Genomic DNA, 16,662 nt, shown 5'->3' with positions numbered 1-16,662 from the left:
ACATGAGTAACTTTAGTTTCCATGAGTCAAGTTACTTACATGTTTAAGTTTCTGCAGGGGTGCAACAACAGGGCCAAGTAAGTGCTAGTCAGCAGGACAAAACAGAAGAAATTCACCCCTGCTTTTCCTCAACTAGGCAACCTAGTTTGTGCTATATTTTTATTGCCTGGTTTTGACTGAAAAGAATGTTACAACTGCAGATATTTTTTAAATTCTTAAGTTTTACTATGATTTCTTTAATAAATGAGTCATTGCCACAATCTCAAGCACATGGTACAAAATCATAAGGTTTGTATGTGATTTTAAGACCTTCTGATATTTCACAGTGATTTGTTATGAGGTGAGGCACTTTTTAGAGACCAGTGTTTATGCTGTCACGTCTTTGAAATTGTGGATAAAGCTGGACAAAGGAAACTAAGATAGGATACCGGCAACTGTCATTCTTAGGTCTCGTTGTTTTTCTGTTTTTAATTTGTTCTTAATTGATCTGTTCACTTTGTAAGTTCTGGAGAAAACTGATGCTTCTAACAAATTTGTGTTTAGTGTGAGGATTACTCTGTTACCATATGGATCACTGACCAATGTCTGGTGTTCATGAGTTTTTTTAGTTGCATTCTCCAGAATATGGAGGTTTATGGCTTAGTATGTATCTCTATGAGCTGGAAAGACTCAAAGCATATGGCAGATCAGATGTTAGGCTTGAGGGAAATCAAAAATTAAACTGTCTCAGAGCTGTTGAGAGACTGCTTTGCTATATATTTTATGTGATTTGTGTATGTGTGTTGAGGGAGATGTCACCTAGGGAAGGGAATCGAAGAAAAAATAGCTTTAAAAATGAACTGTTTGTATTATCGCTTTAAACTTTTAAAGTCTGGTCAGCTAAAAGCAGATGTTGTGAACTAAGATGGAAACTTGCCCGAGGCCAGAATTGAAGCAGGCATTCTCTAATAGTAAGAAGTAAAAATGTTTTCTGGTTTCAGAATTTATTGCAAGAATACAATGAGTAGTCCTCAAAAACGTTCCCATTGTTATAAAAACTAGTGAATAATTCTGGTGGTTTCAGAATTTAATTTCAGACAATGTGTTCATCAGCAATCTTGTTTGCATTCTAAGCTGTTTATCATAAAATCTTTTGTTTCTCTGTGCTGGCCAAAATCCTGTCATGTTGGAAGTAGGAACGAAGTGTTTCTTGCCCTTGGCTCTTTGCCCAGTCATTAGATGAGAGGTGGATGAAAGCATCTACACGTGGTGCCAGCTTTGGAATACTGTAATATTAAAGAGTTTTGATGTGAGTCAAATAATCGGCAATCAGAAGTAATAATAAAGGGGGGAAAAAAAATTCCTATACAAAGAATTGTAAAAATGAATATAGCCTTTCCTGCACACTTTCAATTGACCAGGCACTTCCACAGCACTTGAGAATATACATATGTAAACGATGTCTACAAATCTGAAATCGAAAGTTAAAAATTAATATTTTCAAGAAAGTGAAACAAAAAAGTTGCTTAAATAAAAATTATTTATGTTAAAATCAATCAATATTTGAGAAAATCTTATGTCTCCTTTTCATCTATTTATGTATGAGGAAATACATATTTACAGTTGCTGCCTCTATAGCATTTGTTGAATGGCACGAAGCTTTGAACCAGCTCAAAATTGAGTCTTTCTGAGACAGTTCTGCTATTTATTTTAAATTGACTTGTTTGGAAGCTGTGCTCTAACGGCAAGTCCTGAACTGCAAGCTCCAGCATTTCTGGGGGAGAATAATAGCAACCCACTTCTGCATTTCACAAATCCTTCACGTGGTGCTGGTTCAGTGCATGTAATTTGTCTGAGGCACCTTTGCTGCTCTAATGCAGCAGCAAGAATATATCTACACAATTTTTCGGAAATCCGCTAGAAAATATTTTAAGGAGCAGTATTTCCAGTGTATTCATTTCTCCCTCCTGTAGGAACCCTTTTAATAATGCAGTCACACGATATCCGCCTCCTATGCTGATTTGTGTCAGGGTAAAAACTAGCAAGGGCTTCCCGACAACAGAGTAATTTCAGGTAAGTCCGTGTTTGGCCAAGCCCTGAATCTGGCACCCGCAGCGCGGAGCGCGTGCATGGAGCTCTGACCGCAGCGGGCTGAGGGAAAGCGAGCGCGCTCCATCACCGCTTCTCCCTCACCGCCGCCGCCATTTTGTGCGGGGGTGACGGGAGGCGCGCTGACAGCTTCGCCCTCCTCGGTCGAGGGAGGAGGGCAGAGGGAGGCCTCGGCCTCGTGGGAGCGGGGAGTGAGCCTGGCAGGTGGGGATGACCCCTGCCTCCAGCCCAAGGGCACCTCTCCACGGCTGGGAGCGAGCACGAACGTTTGTTTAGGTCGGCGTTCCTGAAGGTGGGGACCTTCCGTTGGCGCCCCCTGGAGAATTCGCTGAGGTGAAGGCGGCCGGCTGAGGCAGGCAATGAGGCTTAGGGGGAAATAAAGAGCAACGCAGCTTCAAAACAGAAGAAAATCCCATGTGTCTGTAGAAAGCTATTTCTTTAAGCAGATACACAAAAAGGTCTTTGCTTACAGGAGTTGGCACGTGTCCCTTTGTAAGTGAATCAATATTTGGTGGTGCTCCTGCAGACACCTGCACATCTTTGTTTTGCCATCTTGAGTATTTTTTCCCTGTGCTAACTGACAGCATTAAGTGTTGAGGCCTCCTTGGTTTTGTTTGGTTTTGGTTTTTTGGTTTATTGCACATAAGAATCTGAGAAACTTTTCACAATTTCTTGGCTCAGGATTCTTGTGGAGATATCCTGACGGGCAGGCAGTGAGCAGATGTGTGAATACAGCAACACATAAAGGAGCGGTGAGCCAGGGTTTTCCCCTCAGTGTGTATCATTTTGAGTCACTGAGCAATTGGAGTTAACAGAGCCAGTCAAAGAATGAAGGCTGTGTAGAGAGGGAGCCTGGAGCACCTTGGAGTTTAACTAATGTGAATAACAAAGACTACTCAAAGGTGGGAAGCATACAGAAAAAATGTTCAGATGGTGTTGCACAACCTTGGCTTGCACATTCTGTACTTTATGCATGAAAACCATTTAATACTGCTCAGCCGTGTTTGCAGCTCATTGGAGCTGATGGAGAGGTGCTTATTTCTTCAGTGGCCCTTCACTGATTGAATGCAGCTTGGTGGCACTATTGGATGCTTTCTGCTGCCCTTATACCCAAAGAGACAACTCCTGCTTTTGATTACTGGCATTGCATATGCCATAGAATGATGGCAAAATTAGCCTGTCTTGTTACATTACTATGATTTCTAGTGCTGCTGCTGCTGGAAGAAATGGCAAAACCTGGTGTTGGGAAATGACAGAGGTTTACAGAAATGTTGCAGATTTGCACTGAAAAGGAATGCGGTGGGGGCATTGACAGGTTTCTTGTTTGAAATTCTGGAATCACTGTAGTCACAGTTATGATTATACACTCAATATTCTGCTCATATTGTGAAATGTTTTCTGTTTTAAATTTGAAAGATTCTTATGGAGTATTTGAAGTTTTGCAGCTTCTGTGGAAGGAAAATATATCTTTTTAATTTACATTCACAAGTGACAGTACACAGTAATTAAGTGAACCTGAATTCTGTTTGCAAAGCATTGTAAGATTTTTTTTATTTTTTTTTATGTTACTATAATGAGATGCTGGAGCAAAAAAGAACCAACAAAGATCATCATCTTTAGTTTGTCTTTATAGGCAAAGAAGGTATGTTTGCTTTGTTATTTTATTATCAGAGTTATCTTAAATTGGCATTTCTAAATTGTTAAAGTTGATTTGCTATTTTACTAAGTGAACCTAAAGTTTTGACTCATAAGATCATTTCTGTGCTATTCTTCTAGTGAGATCTTTGCTTTTTCAGTCCATCCTTAAGCAAAATAAAGAGCAATGGAACTTTTCAACCCAACATGTAAACATAGCATAGTGCCTAGAGGTGGTACTAACAGAATGATACTTTTATTAATGTATGTTTTAAAAACAATTTGTGAATTGTGATTCTGCTGTTTTCTAACAAATCTCATTAAGGAATTGGGCCCACAGTCCAATTAACCAGCTGAGTATCTTGCTTATAAGTGAAAAAGAAGTCTGATTCACTTGTGAATTAATATATATGTACTTAAAATAATAGAGCCATTCATTTATTTTGTAAAATTGACAGTCTGTTCCAGTGGTAAATATTGTACTTTTTTCCATCAAAATGGAAACAGTCCGAGAAAAGAATGAGTCTGCAAACGTCTAAACAAATTTCAGCATTAGTTTTAAAAATGAGATAGAGAAAGCTCTACCTGGATTGTCAGTATTAACCAGTTATTTCCTACTGACATATAGTAATGTGAAGGTTGTTTGAAGTACTGTCCTAAAGGATGTTTTGGTCATAGTTAATAGGATCTATATTATGTCATGAGGGAGATTCTCTTTATGAAGCCTCATTAAGGGTTCAGACAAGATCTCTAAAAGCAAAAGTAAATTTAGAGATGAAATATTGGCACATGTATCTCTGGTGAAATGCATGTTCCTTGTACAGGCCCAGTTCTAGAAACTTAATTTCAGTTACTTGTACTGCCTTTTACAGGTCTAGAGATTAACATTCAATCTAAAAATGTTCAGCTCTGTGGACGAGGTTTTTTCATTGGATAATTTATTTTATGAAAGACCAGATACAAACAAAAGGTAAATATTTACAGTTAAATACATATAGTTGTTTCCCAAGTATTTCCAGACTGCAAATTGTTTAGCGGCAGATTTTTTTTAATGTAACTTCCATTTCCACTTCTTAATAGAAATCTGAGGCTAGAAATTTCATGGTTCCAGGAACTCATACTTTCAAATATTTTTCTCAGGTTAGCTAACAAGATTTGGATAATGCAGGTGTATCTTCTGAGTGTAAGAAGAATTCGGCTGAATTTTTGCCTCTTAAATTTACTGTGATTAAAAATCACATGATTTTAAAAGTTTTTTAGCAGGAGAAACGGTTGTTTTAATCTAGGTGTTGCTTTAAGAATGGTTTTTCCTTGCATTTTTTATGATAGAGATCTAGAAAATAACAAGTCAAACATTTGGTGGATTGCGCCTGCTCCAGCAATTGATGAAATTCCACCTGCAGAGGAGTTACAGAGGGAACTTGAAAAAAACACAGCCAGCAGTTACATGGGTAAAATATTTGGCATTCCTTTTAAATGACTTGACAGATAATTAACTTGACATACAATTCCTCCTCTTTCTTTTAATGCAGTGAATTATTGAGTACTGTATGTATGCAAATGCAAACATATTTTAGTTCAGAGGAATGGTCCTGGTTATAGGAAAGGTTTGGCCTAGTTCCCTTTGTGCACATACAGCCTGCAAGTTCACTGTGCAGAAGTGGGCGATGGAAGGAGTAAGCTATTTTGTTTTGTGTTACGGTGCTTCATGGAAAGGTGGGAAGCAACTACAAGAATAATGCAGCACGTGAACCTGTTGACCTTCTCCCACCCAAGACACAGAGTTTGTATGAACCTAACTTTTCTCCCCCCTTGTATTTTCCTCTTTCCTTTTTTTTCTTCTCTTGCTGTCCTCTCACTCTCCCTCCTCTTTTAATTTCCCACATTCATGCTCAGAAGTCTAAGCAAATAAATAAATAAATTAGAACCTGGTTGTTGTTAAAGGATTAGCAGGTCAAAATGAAGGCTGTGTAATACAGCTATCCTTTAATTTTTTTGCATTCAATTGTTCATTTCTGCTATTGCCTCTTTTGCTGAGTATAGAGAATGAGAATGCTTGTAAAGTCACTTAGATCAGGACACTGCTTCCACCAAGAGCTACGTGTACAAATCATAAATAACTAAGATGACTTGACTTCATTAGGAATTTTGGCTGTTGAGATCTCAGGTTTTATCTCACAGCTGTTCTTAGCAGGTACTTCGAGTCTAGTCATTGAATCGTTTTTTAAAACAGATTGTCTACATGTTGAGGCACAGTAACAGTTTTCCATTTCACAAATTTCTGGGATTAAAGTGAAATATGTGTCTGGAAGTAATTTTCATCTACTTTGTAGTGCTCAGGAGTGGCTTTATTCCATTATTTTAAATAACAAACAAGGAAAGTGGCCCAAATTTTTAACTGTCAGGAGATGTATTTGTCAGAATGAGTCATAAAATGTAGAGAGTTCTTGCAATAAAATAGGAGGGTAAGTTCATGTAATAAATGTGAAGTTGACTGATTTTTATCTGGAAGATGTTTAAGGAAATGAGTATAAATAGGAATATGAATGAATATTCTTGTCTATTCTAGGAGGGGTAAAGAACCAAAAGTTCATACAACAATGTAAGAGTATCACTGAGGAAGTAAATGACAAATCACCAGCACCTACTCATTTTGGCATAGCCTCTGAAAAAGAAATGTTCCAGTTATGTGTAGGAGAAAGAACAAAAAAGCATGGAAGTCGGGATATGGCTTCAATGTCTCTCTCCCCCAATCAAGCTAAATATAAAATAGGAACAGAGATTTTTCAGCAGCCCGATTCAAATTTCTCACAGACTAAAATATTAACTAATTTTCCAGAAATTGGTGATGATGAGAGTGTTCACTCAGCATTTCGAAAAAGGTACGTTTGCAGTCAGTTCTGATAACTCGGCGATTGTAGGATTGTTTTAGGTCTGTTTCTCAAATGCAGAGTTTTTGATCCTCTGCGTACTTCAGTAGGGCTCCAGACATTAAATCCTTTCAGTGTAAAGAAAAAAGAAGTTTCCTTTTGGCAGAATTTTAGTACTGTAGTTAAATGTGTCCTGAGTTCAGGCTCTTCTATGAGGAAGATAAGCATGCGGTTGGTTTTTTAATGTCAATAATTTTTTAGATAGGACAGGTTATTGAAAATACCATTTCAACTTCATTATCTATTGTGAAGAGCAAGACGACAGATCAGAGAGGAATATCTTTAACAGTTCACAGCACGATTTCAGTGCTGCCTATGAGATGAGGTTTTACAGATAAGCACCTCTCCTATGCCCAGTTCTTCTCAGTCCTCGAACCTCGTATGTCTCTCTCTCTCTCTCTCTTTATTTTTCTTCTTTTTTTCTTTTTTTTTAATTATGCAGAGATTGGCAGTTAATGTACTATTGGGATTCAGAATGCATCTGGACAAGGAGTTCAGATTTTTTTTTTCAGATTCTTTCTGGAATGAAATTAAAGTTAAAATGTACCCTGAAAGGAGTCTTCTTCATGTAGAGGAATGTCAGATCCAATAAAACTAGATGCAAACTTTTCTTATTGTAACATTTTTAGTTGTGTTTCTAATATAAATATGTTTATTTTTCAAATATTGGAGAAACTATTTAACATACAACAGAGTAATAAAAATCCTGCATCTTTTGCAGCTTATTTAAAATGCCTGATTGCATTTACAAAAATACAGAATTTAAAGATAGTTCAGTGGATGTGAAAGAATTTGATACTCACTTTAATACAAGTGAAAACGTGACAGAAGTCAAAAAAAATACGTGGAGAGAAAATCATCAGCCTCCAGTAACTACAGACTCAGGTTTTACCCTACATAGGGTAAATGATGGGGACATGGCATCTAAAATTGGAATTAAAATAAAATCATTGTCCAGTGCTTCAAAGATTCTGGATATGACAGGTAATTATTACTGTTCTATTGAAAGTAGAAAGAGAGATTTGGAGGCTGGCCAGGAATGGCTTCCTGTCTCCTTGCTGTGCTGAGTTACTAGACACTAGTCAACTATGAGAGGATAAGATGAGAGCACTACATGTCACTGAGTTCAGCAAGGGTTTTTGTGGGATCTTAGAGTTGAGGAACACTGTTTTCCGCAATGGTTTTGCATCTAAATCAGGATATTAAAGTCTGAATGAGTTACAAATCCATTACAAGTGTGTTACAAAATGGTTGGCTGAGAGAGGCAGGTTAGTGGGTTGTGCTCTACTCGTATGCCTGCCTCCAGTGCAGAAGCAGGGCTTTGTCCTGGCACTTGGGCTGCACAGCATCCCTCTCAGTGACCTGGGGAAGTGGTGCAGTGAGCTTGAGTAATTATTAATGTCATTAAATGGGGATGGACACCAGTGAGCGCACCTGAGAGCCAGGCTGCTCTTCAGAGAGACCCATCTGTAGAGGAGGGACCAGCAGGGACCTGGTGAAATTCAGTAGGGTCAAATGCCAAGTCCTGCCCTGAGGAAGGAGGAATCCCTGTGGAATGGGCTGACTAGGAAATAAACAAATAAATGAATGAATGAATGAATGAATGTCAGGAAGTAAATATGGATAAAGTGGATTCTCCCCTTCTTCTCAGCACTTTTGCATGACTTTTAACTTGCTTCTCAGATGTGTAGGTACTGCATTCAGATTTAGCTCTCTGATACAAGCTAGGCACCCTGGAACCAGAGTTCAGCAAAGGGCTACAAAGCGATTCTTTCAGATGATAGGCTTCTGTCCTCTGTGTCCTGTCAGCTCCTTCTGTGTCACCTGTTCCTTGTTCCATACAGCCTTGCAGCACCTCACAAAATGCATAGCTTAGAGTCAGGATTTCATGGCTATTGGTTGAAAATAATGAAATCTGGTTTTATAAATGTATCTACTTTTATTTAGGAACTACGGGAAGAAGCTTGGAAATTTTGAGGGCTGTTACAGAAATACGTATCTTTTATCTGTTGTATCTGGTCTACTGATCTACAATGCTTCTATGTCTACAAAATTACAGGTTTAATTTGCAGCCATAGGAACTCATGCATTACTCTGCAATAGTTTTGAATTGCAATGTAGTACCAGGGGGAATCAAATGATGAATGGGTGTTTATGCCTGGGATTTCATAAGCTAGAGTGAAAATAGGACAATTTATAATAAACATATTCATTGCTAAGCAAATTGGCTCTTATTTCAAATGTTCACATTTTATCCTCAGAGCAACTTATTTTTAAAATGAAAAATGTGAAAAATTTAGTTTGCAGAATATATTTTTAAGGCTACATTATATATGCTGACACACATAAACATACATAATCTCTAATACTTTAAATAAATAAAAAAGTAAATTAGTATTTAGAGTTATTAGGAAAAATGAATCCTACTTCTTGCCCCAAATTCTCAAGAGAAAACAGGCTTTACATGTGAGGGCTGCTCTGAAAGCAAAGCCTGCTATTTTATGATGGTGGCCCATGATATCAGAGGTGGATGTCGGTGGTGTCGCAGCAGAGGTTGATCCTTCCCACCAATTTTCTGTTTCAGTTTGTTGCTGTACGACAGATGGCAGCAGAGGGGCAGTCTGACAGAACGACCTTCCATGTGGGAGTGTGTATGAAGCAAAGGTGTTTGTTGAATGTTTCCGTGTGGAAAAAAATCAAACCTTTGAAATACATTGATGCTAGCTGAACGTGTATGGAGACCACACAGCAGATGTGACCACAGTGAGGTGGTGGGTGCTGCATTTCAGCAGTGCAACAACAATGCCTCCACTCGTGCATTTTTAGAAGCATGGCATGTGGGCTCTTCTTTTTGGCTGGCAAAAATGCACAGCTGATGGTGGTGTCTACGTTGAAAAACAGTATTTTGCAGCTTTTGCTCAATCAGGTGGCATTATCACACTCTTTTATCTGTGGAAATAAATAGAAGGCATTACTTTCAGAGTGACCAGCATACTTCTTACAGATCATTGGTCTTGTACAGATATTTGGTCTTGTATGCATATGGTATATTTCCATTCATTAATTTTAAGCAGATTTTGTGCAAATTATTATTATTATTATTCCTGCTTTGAATCCTTAACGTAAGTAACTATCCATTGGTATAACAAACTGCTTTTTTGCATTTTTCACTCTTAAATATTTTGTTGCTAGTAAGATATCAAATGATAGGCTAAATATCATGAAGAGTAAATGGCTACATTAGCCACTGAATTCAGGTGAACAGTTAGAGAACTGACATAGTATTCCAAACAAGCAACTATTCAGTAGTTCTGATGCTTCCTGTTGCAGATGGTTGATGTTTATCCTTTTGAAAATGGGTCATTTATTTAGGGGAGTAATTTTAGAGAAGCCTTTAAAAGAAATCTTTTTTTTTTTTTCTTAATTTAATTAATTTCTTATTTTAATCCTTCCTTTTTCTTTATATTTTTATTGAGTCTTTTTAAATGGATGTAACATTCATCTAAGTTCTCAGCTGTTCATTGTTGGTGCTGCTGTTGGTGTTACATCCAGCTGTGTTTGCATCCACCTGCAGCCTGATCAGATGGTTGTGGTTAGACTGCTTGTGTGGCTTCAGTACAAGTCCAGGCGAGGATCAACTTGCTCATTTGGATCTATAATGAAACAATGCTCTCCTTCCTCTTGCTTGTATTATGGATAGGAACATATTTGTCTGAAAAATACATAATATTAGCCATTGAAAATACCTTTAAAACCACCATTAGCATTAAGATATCATAGGTGGATTTCTTTACAACTGGGCATGCAGTACTGTGCTTGTTAATTACATTTGTTATGTAGCAGAAATGTGGCAGTTGACACTGCAAATACTTTTAACAGCAATGCTCTGCTTGCTCTTATAAATGCTTTCACATAACATAATTGCATGCACTTCCATGATGCTTCTATGGAGGAGGTTCTTAATTTGTGGTATAATCCTGAGATCTTTTAGATAGGTGCTGGGTTTATTTTCTTTGTGTGAAAGTGAAATACTTGGTATCTAAATCTAAACAAAGCTACTGAATCATTTAGTGAGTTCCTTTTTTATAACTGTGATGTATTTTAGACTTGAATTTAAATTGCAAGAAAAGCCTCCGTTTCACAATTTTAAAAGAAATGTTAAACTTTTCACTCTGTTGTTTTCAATTCCTTAATGCTCTCAAGCAACCCAATTTAGGTGTATTTTTAAGGAGTTTCCATACTTTAACTATGCACAGTCTAAAGCTTTGGATGATGTAAGTATGAAACATTAGCTGCAGCTGTAAGTAGTACTTTGCAGATAAACATATTGCATAAATGTAAATGAAATTTTAATATTCAAAACTGAAAAGGAAATTGAAAGCTACAAGATATCTCGAATCTCTTCCTGAAGTAGTTAAGCAGGATTCTGCTCAGGGTGTACTTACACAGATTGCTAATGGTTTTAAATGGTTTTCAAAGGAGTATAAAGGAGAACTTTAGTGAAGGATGTCCGTTTGGGAAAGTGCCTTTTACCCATCCTTTATTCTTATCAGGTATGCTTTTTTAAAAGCAAATAACTTGAGATTGTGACATATTGCGGAGAGGGGAAATCAGTCTTAGCAGTCTCTAAAAGCATTTAAAAATTTTATCCAACTCTATGGGAAATACCAGCATCATTCATCACAGCTTCTAAGTGCGATTTTTTAAGCTACTGGCATTTTTGTGCTTGTCACAGAATGGTAGATTTGCATTAATAACCTTAGAGAAGCAACATTTTTCTTGTTTGTGTGGCAGGTGTATAGCAAACACATTTATTTTGCTCTAATTTAAGTTTTGCACCTCATACAAAATTCACTATGGAACTATGTATATCAATGTAATATGTGTGTGTGTGTGTCCTTTTCACCTAGACAATTCTTTTGGAGTGTGTGAACAGGTACAATAGCTATGTTATATTTACTGCTATGCCGTTCTTTCCCAGCTTCTTTATACAGATAGAAATTTTGTGATTTGTGCTCCAACTGGCTCTGGAAAAACTGTAATGTTTGAACTAGCTATTACCAGATTACTTATGGAAGTCCCAATGCCTTGGTTAAATACTAAAGTTGTTTATAGTAAGTATTATGCAGCTTTGAGCATTTTGATGACAGCAGTAAAATTGTCATTCTATGAGTGTGGAGGTATAGATCGAGTGCTTTAATAATACTGAAGTTATGTAAGTAACAGTAGTGTATAAATATAGTGACCACCATAGCTTAATACAGATAAAAATAAAAATCCTGTAAAGAGTTTGTTCTCTTATGAGGCAAAATGTACATGAAAAGGAGAGAATTAAGCAAATGAAACTAAATCAGATGCATGTGGGCAGAGCCAGAATTTAAGCAGAATCTTTTGTGTGCCTGTCTGCTGCTGTACGAGAATACATTTTCTGTATTTGCTTATCTGGAAAGGTTTCATACTGTTGCTTTCTGTCTATTCTTTCTATTGTTCAAAGGCAACAGAGCCATGGTTCTTGGCCTAAAGCTCAAAACTGATCTACACACAAGGAGTATGATAACCTGTTGTTAACGTTATGGATTGGAGAACAAAACTGAAAATTGGAGAATTCGTGAACGCATCTGCACTTAGAATTTGTATCAGTAATGCTGAAGGTCTGGTGTTCGTGATGTAACTGATCATTTCATGTTATTTTTAGTGGCGCCAATAAAAGCTCTATGCAGTCAACGTTTTGATGATTGGAAAGAAAAATTTGGACCCATAGGACTCAGCTGCAAGGAACTGACAGGAGATACAGTGGTGGACGATTTATTTGAAATACATCATGCTCATATTATTATCACAACACCTGTAGGTTTCAGTTCAAGTTCTTACAGAAAGAGAATAAGCAGATTTAGTGGTCAACCAATCATATGCTGCCAGGTCTGCTTTTCATTTTTTTTCAACAAAAAGTAGCAATTTTCAGAACATTGTTATGATCTTTATAGTTGTCTGTAATCTGCTGTTGCATGCTTTTGCTTCATATAAGCAGCAAATAATATAACAGCATGTCAGATGAAACCTACATGATAGGTTAGCTTGAAGTTAGCTTGGCTTTATTTAACAGATTTTATTTAAAGATGTGTTAAAAGTTAAGCATGCCTACATGTACTTTATTTCAGGCATATGTTTGTCTTTCAAACATCGTTTTCCTCTTGACATTTTGTATCCTAGGAAAAATGGGATAGCATGACTAGGAGGTGGAAAGACAACTCTATAGTTCAGCTTGTGCGACTGTTTCTCATAGATGAGGCAAGAAAATTAATGATCCTATACGCTCTTTTTCTTCTTGAAGAAGAAAGGAAAACTCTTAGAAAGTAAAACATTTAACAACCATCTGGAGTATAACGAGAAATATTTTGCAAATGTTTTTTGAAATTCCTGATAGGTGCATGTCATAAAGCATGAAAGCCGTGGCGCAACGTTGGAAGTTGTGGTCAGTCGGATGAAGACGGTTCAGTCTTCTCTTTGGCGTCTTTCAGAGAATCGCCATGTTCCTCCTTTGAGATTTGTAGCTGTTTCAGCAACAATTCCAAACGCCGAAGATGTAAGAGTTGCATTTTAACCGCATTTGAATTAATATAAAATAGAGTTCTAAGTAAAGATTGAATAACAGAGTTGTCATTTTGAAGCTGTCAGCTGATGGCAGCTACATGGTTGATGTTATCATAAGAAATGGTTTTCAGCCATAGAGAAGTATCAGCCAAAAGTGGCTATGCTATTGTTTTGGATATCTGGGATTTTTTATCTTTAATACTTTAATATCTAAACAGACTTGACATTACAGAACCAATTATACTGGTCTAGTAGAACTTCACCTATGATTTTAATGGTGAGAGCACTGTGCAATGCAGTAGTAGTTTGTGTGATAAAAAGAAAATTAATTATTGTGTAATGCAGGTGGAGTAAAGCATGATTGAAAACAGAAAATGATTATTTAAATTCTTTTTCTTCTTTTTCAAAGATTGCAGAATGGCTTTCAGATGGGAAGATCCCTGCTGTATGTCACAAAGTAGATGAGGATCAACGACCAGTGAAGCTACGCAAAATTGTTCTTGGTTTTCCTTGCAGTGACAGTCAGACAGAATTCAAATTTGACTTAACACTGAACTACAAAATTGCTAGTGTTATACAAGCATACTCTAATCAAAAACCAGTGCTGGTGGTATGAGTTGTTTTTTAGTTACATTTGAAATTGTTTCTTACTCACAAGTGTTGATTTAAAAAATAAAATTTTTCTTACTTACAGTTCTGTGCCACAAGAAAAGGAGTGCAGCAAGCTGCTTCTGTTCTTTCAAAAGATGCCAAATTTCTACTGAGTGTAGAGCAGAAACAAAGGTATTTTTATGTTTAAGTTTTTGATCTATGTTTCTGTGTTCTAGTAAGCTTACGACATTTGCAAAGATGCTGACCTAGTACATCTTCTAGCAGAGGAGTATCTGCAACAAAATCATCACAGCTGACATTTCTGTTGCTAAACTGGCACTTTTTGGGGGATACTTTGTTTGTTGTTTCTAAAAACTTATTTTTGCAACATAAAATGTTAATCTCCATGGACCTGTAAGATCTTGTATTATGCAGACTAAGTATACAAGATCTTACTAGTGCAGTAAGTTAAGCTCATGAGAAGTCTACGCATTATCAGATACCTTTAATAAATGTATATTAATCATCAACTTCACAACCACAGAAGCTACTTCCCAATTTTTGGAATCCAACTTTTGCCCTCTCCGTGTTACACAAGCAATACATCTCTGTTGCTTTCCTTGTTTCCCACATTTCTGCCAACCCTATCTGTATTTGATTTCTGTGTCTGAGTCAGAGAGCTGTATTGTGTGTCGTGTCTTGGAAAGATAACTGGGCTGGAAAGGGTGCAGCAGCTGTTCTAAACAATCAGTTTGTTTGCTTTGGGAAAAGTGGAGATTGAAAGTATGCTAAAAATGTGTGGTTAAGAAGTTATTTTAAGACAATATCCTTTTGATAGTCTAAAATGTAGTCATAAGCTAAGAACATATTTTAAAAATGCAAATACAGTAGTACTATGAGAAAGTATGTAAAAAAATGTACTTGCCAAGGAGTGCTTCTTATAATCTTTAAAGGTGCAATTGTGCATCTAGTTTTATGTGAAGCTCTGTCTTTGCATGCTGACATTAATGAATCTGTTTTGTAATTTATTTATTCTTTTTTGTGCAGGTTACAGAAGTCTGCCAATTCGTTGAAAGATTCCAAGCTCAGAGGTAAGTATAACCTATTACTTCTCTACCTTGTGAATGAATATTTGCATGAGTGAACTTAATCAGGTAATGGATGTAATTACTACATTATCAGATCTTTTGATGTATGGTGTGGCTTATCATCATGCGGGTATGGAGCTTTCTGACAGAAAAATAATTGAAGGAGCATTTACTGCAGGAGATGTACCCGTACTTTGTAAGTAAATTTAAATTTGAAAGTCAAAATATTCTGAATATATTCTGAAAAGATGGAGTTTGGAATTGGTAACATTTTATGATTCTAGTGTTTCTGTTTAACCTTAGGAATTCTTTAGTAGAATGCAGGTCAAGATGCTTTTGTATTTCATACATACTTTGGCTCTTTGAGTATACATATTACTAAAATATACATATATATTACTAAAATCCAGAGAACTTCTTTTCTGCATACATAGAGGTCATCCTCCTTGATATGTTGGTTCAGGGCTGGCTCACAGTACTTTCCTTCTTGTTCAGATGAGCAATCCTGTTGACATGGAATTCTCTGCTAATGTTTCCTTTCTCAGCTTTCATATGATGTTTTCTTGGCTTGTGCTTTGCAGCCATGGGTTCCCTGAACAGGGAGGTTGCTATGAAATATTTCATGTATTGTTATGTAAAATGAAAAGATATCTGTTTGAGACATGATAGTCTTGTTAAGGCCTCCTCTTTTCATATCCAGGAATTCAGACCCTGTGAAAATTGACTGTGTTGCTTATGTACTACAGTGAAATCTTGGTGGATTTTTCAATCTGTGCAATAGTCTTGGTTCACTATTAAATGTTAAGGTAGATCCTTTGCTATGATCTAGCAAAACTTATAGGAGTGCTATTCCTGAAACCCCAGGAGACAGTAGTTCAAAAATTGCTCTTTGCAATGAAAACTAGAGAACCCTGTGCCACAGTTTGAACACAGTGTGTTCACACTCACAGAGCATGAGTGGGAATAGGGTTTGGGCACTCTTCTATAACTACTGCGAAGGGGAAGAAGTCTTCAAATAGAGGAGTATAGATTTATTCACACTGTAGGTGTACGAATACATGGACTGCAAATGCAATTGCATTGGTTACTTTCTCTGCCATGTTTTACTTGGTTCATTATGCTTCAGCAAACTTCCAGTATGCGTATGTATGTAGTATGTATGTAGTATGAAAGCCAGTATTATTCTCATGCCATTGGTTCATTTAAAAAATAATACTTTGGTTTCCTAGTGGTGGAGTAACTGTGTCAGTTGGCCTGCATAGCTGACATTCCATGTTGAATTTCTGCAATCTCATCATATATTAGAGAAAACAAATTTACAATGGAGATAATCTGCATGTAAATGAGTCTTCCATGAAAGTGTGTATTGGTAGAGAATTATGATAGTATTGGTGATTATACATTTTTTTTGTACCATGAATACAAATAATACTGATGGTGGATGACTTGAAACAAAACTCTTAAAGATACTGATTGTGAAGAACTACAGATGATATTTCCTCAACGTTTGTGTTTTACTGAAGACAGATTGTGTTCTGGATTATTTGAAAAAATTCCTTAACATTTGCAGATAATCCAAAGTATATATTCTGTTAACTAATATTTGAACATTTACTTTTAAACAGATGTATTCTGGTAAAGAATTCTTGATAATACTTGACAATCAGGTACAGAATTCTTATGCAAATATGTGTCAGTATCCTAGATTTAATTCTTTCTAGTGCGTAATGTCCCCATTT

At 36.7% G+C, this 16,662-nt stretch overlaps 1 protein-coding gene across 1 annotated transcript in view; it reads left to right on the top strand.

Moving 5' to 3' along the window:
• Nucleotides 1-4,622: 4,622 nt before the first annotated feature.
• Nucleotides 4,623-16,662, top strand: part of HFM1 (helicase for meiosis 1) — a gene marked incomplete at both ends in the record, with an annotated part of 31,100 nt that continues 19,060 nt past the window's right edge. The window contains 14 exons of the mRNA XM_079536284.1: nucleotides 4,623-4,693; nucleotides 5,053-5,174; nucleotides 6,293-6,605; nucleotides 7,375-7,637; nucleotides 8,601-8,648; nucleotides 10,857-10,927; nucleotides 11,635-11,767; nucleotides 12,349-12,500; nucleotides 12,864-12,992; nucleotides 13,078-13,236; nucleotides 13,654-13,854; nucleotides 13,939-14,027; nucleotides 14,883-14,926; nucleotides 15,018-15,119. Of these exons, the coding sequence (XP_079392410.1) occupies nucleotides 4,623-4,693; nucleotides 5,053-5,174; nucleotides 6,293-6,605; nucleotides 7,375-7,637; nucleotides 8,601-8,648; nucleotides 10,857-10,927; nucleotides 11,635-11,767; nucleotides 12,349-12,500; nucleotides 12,864-12,992; nucleotides 13,078-13,236; nucleotides 13,654-13,854; nucleotides 13,939-14,027; nucleotides 14,883-14,926; nucleotides 15,018-15,119 (1,897 nt within the window). The remainder of the gene's footprint in view (nucleotides 4,694-5,052; nucleotides 5,175-6,292; nucleotides 6,606-7,374; nucleotides 7,638-8,600; nucleotides 8,649-10,856; nucleotides 10,928-11,634; nucleotides 11,768-12,348; nucleotides 12,501-12,863; nucleotides 12,993-13,077; nucleotides 13,237-13,653; nucleotides 13,855-13,938; nucleotides 14,028-14,882; nucleotides 14,927-15,017; nucleotides 15,120-16,662) is intronic.

Source organism: Tetrao urogallus, assembly GCF_951394365.1.
Source record: "Tetrao urogallus genome assembly, chromosome: 5".
In the NCBI taxonomy this organism is placed as follows: Eukaryota; Metazoa; Chordata; class Aves; order Galliformes; family Phasianidae; genus Tetrao; species Tetrao urogallus.
This window is presented reverse-complemented; position numbering and strand designations above follow the sequence as displayed.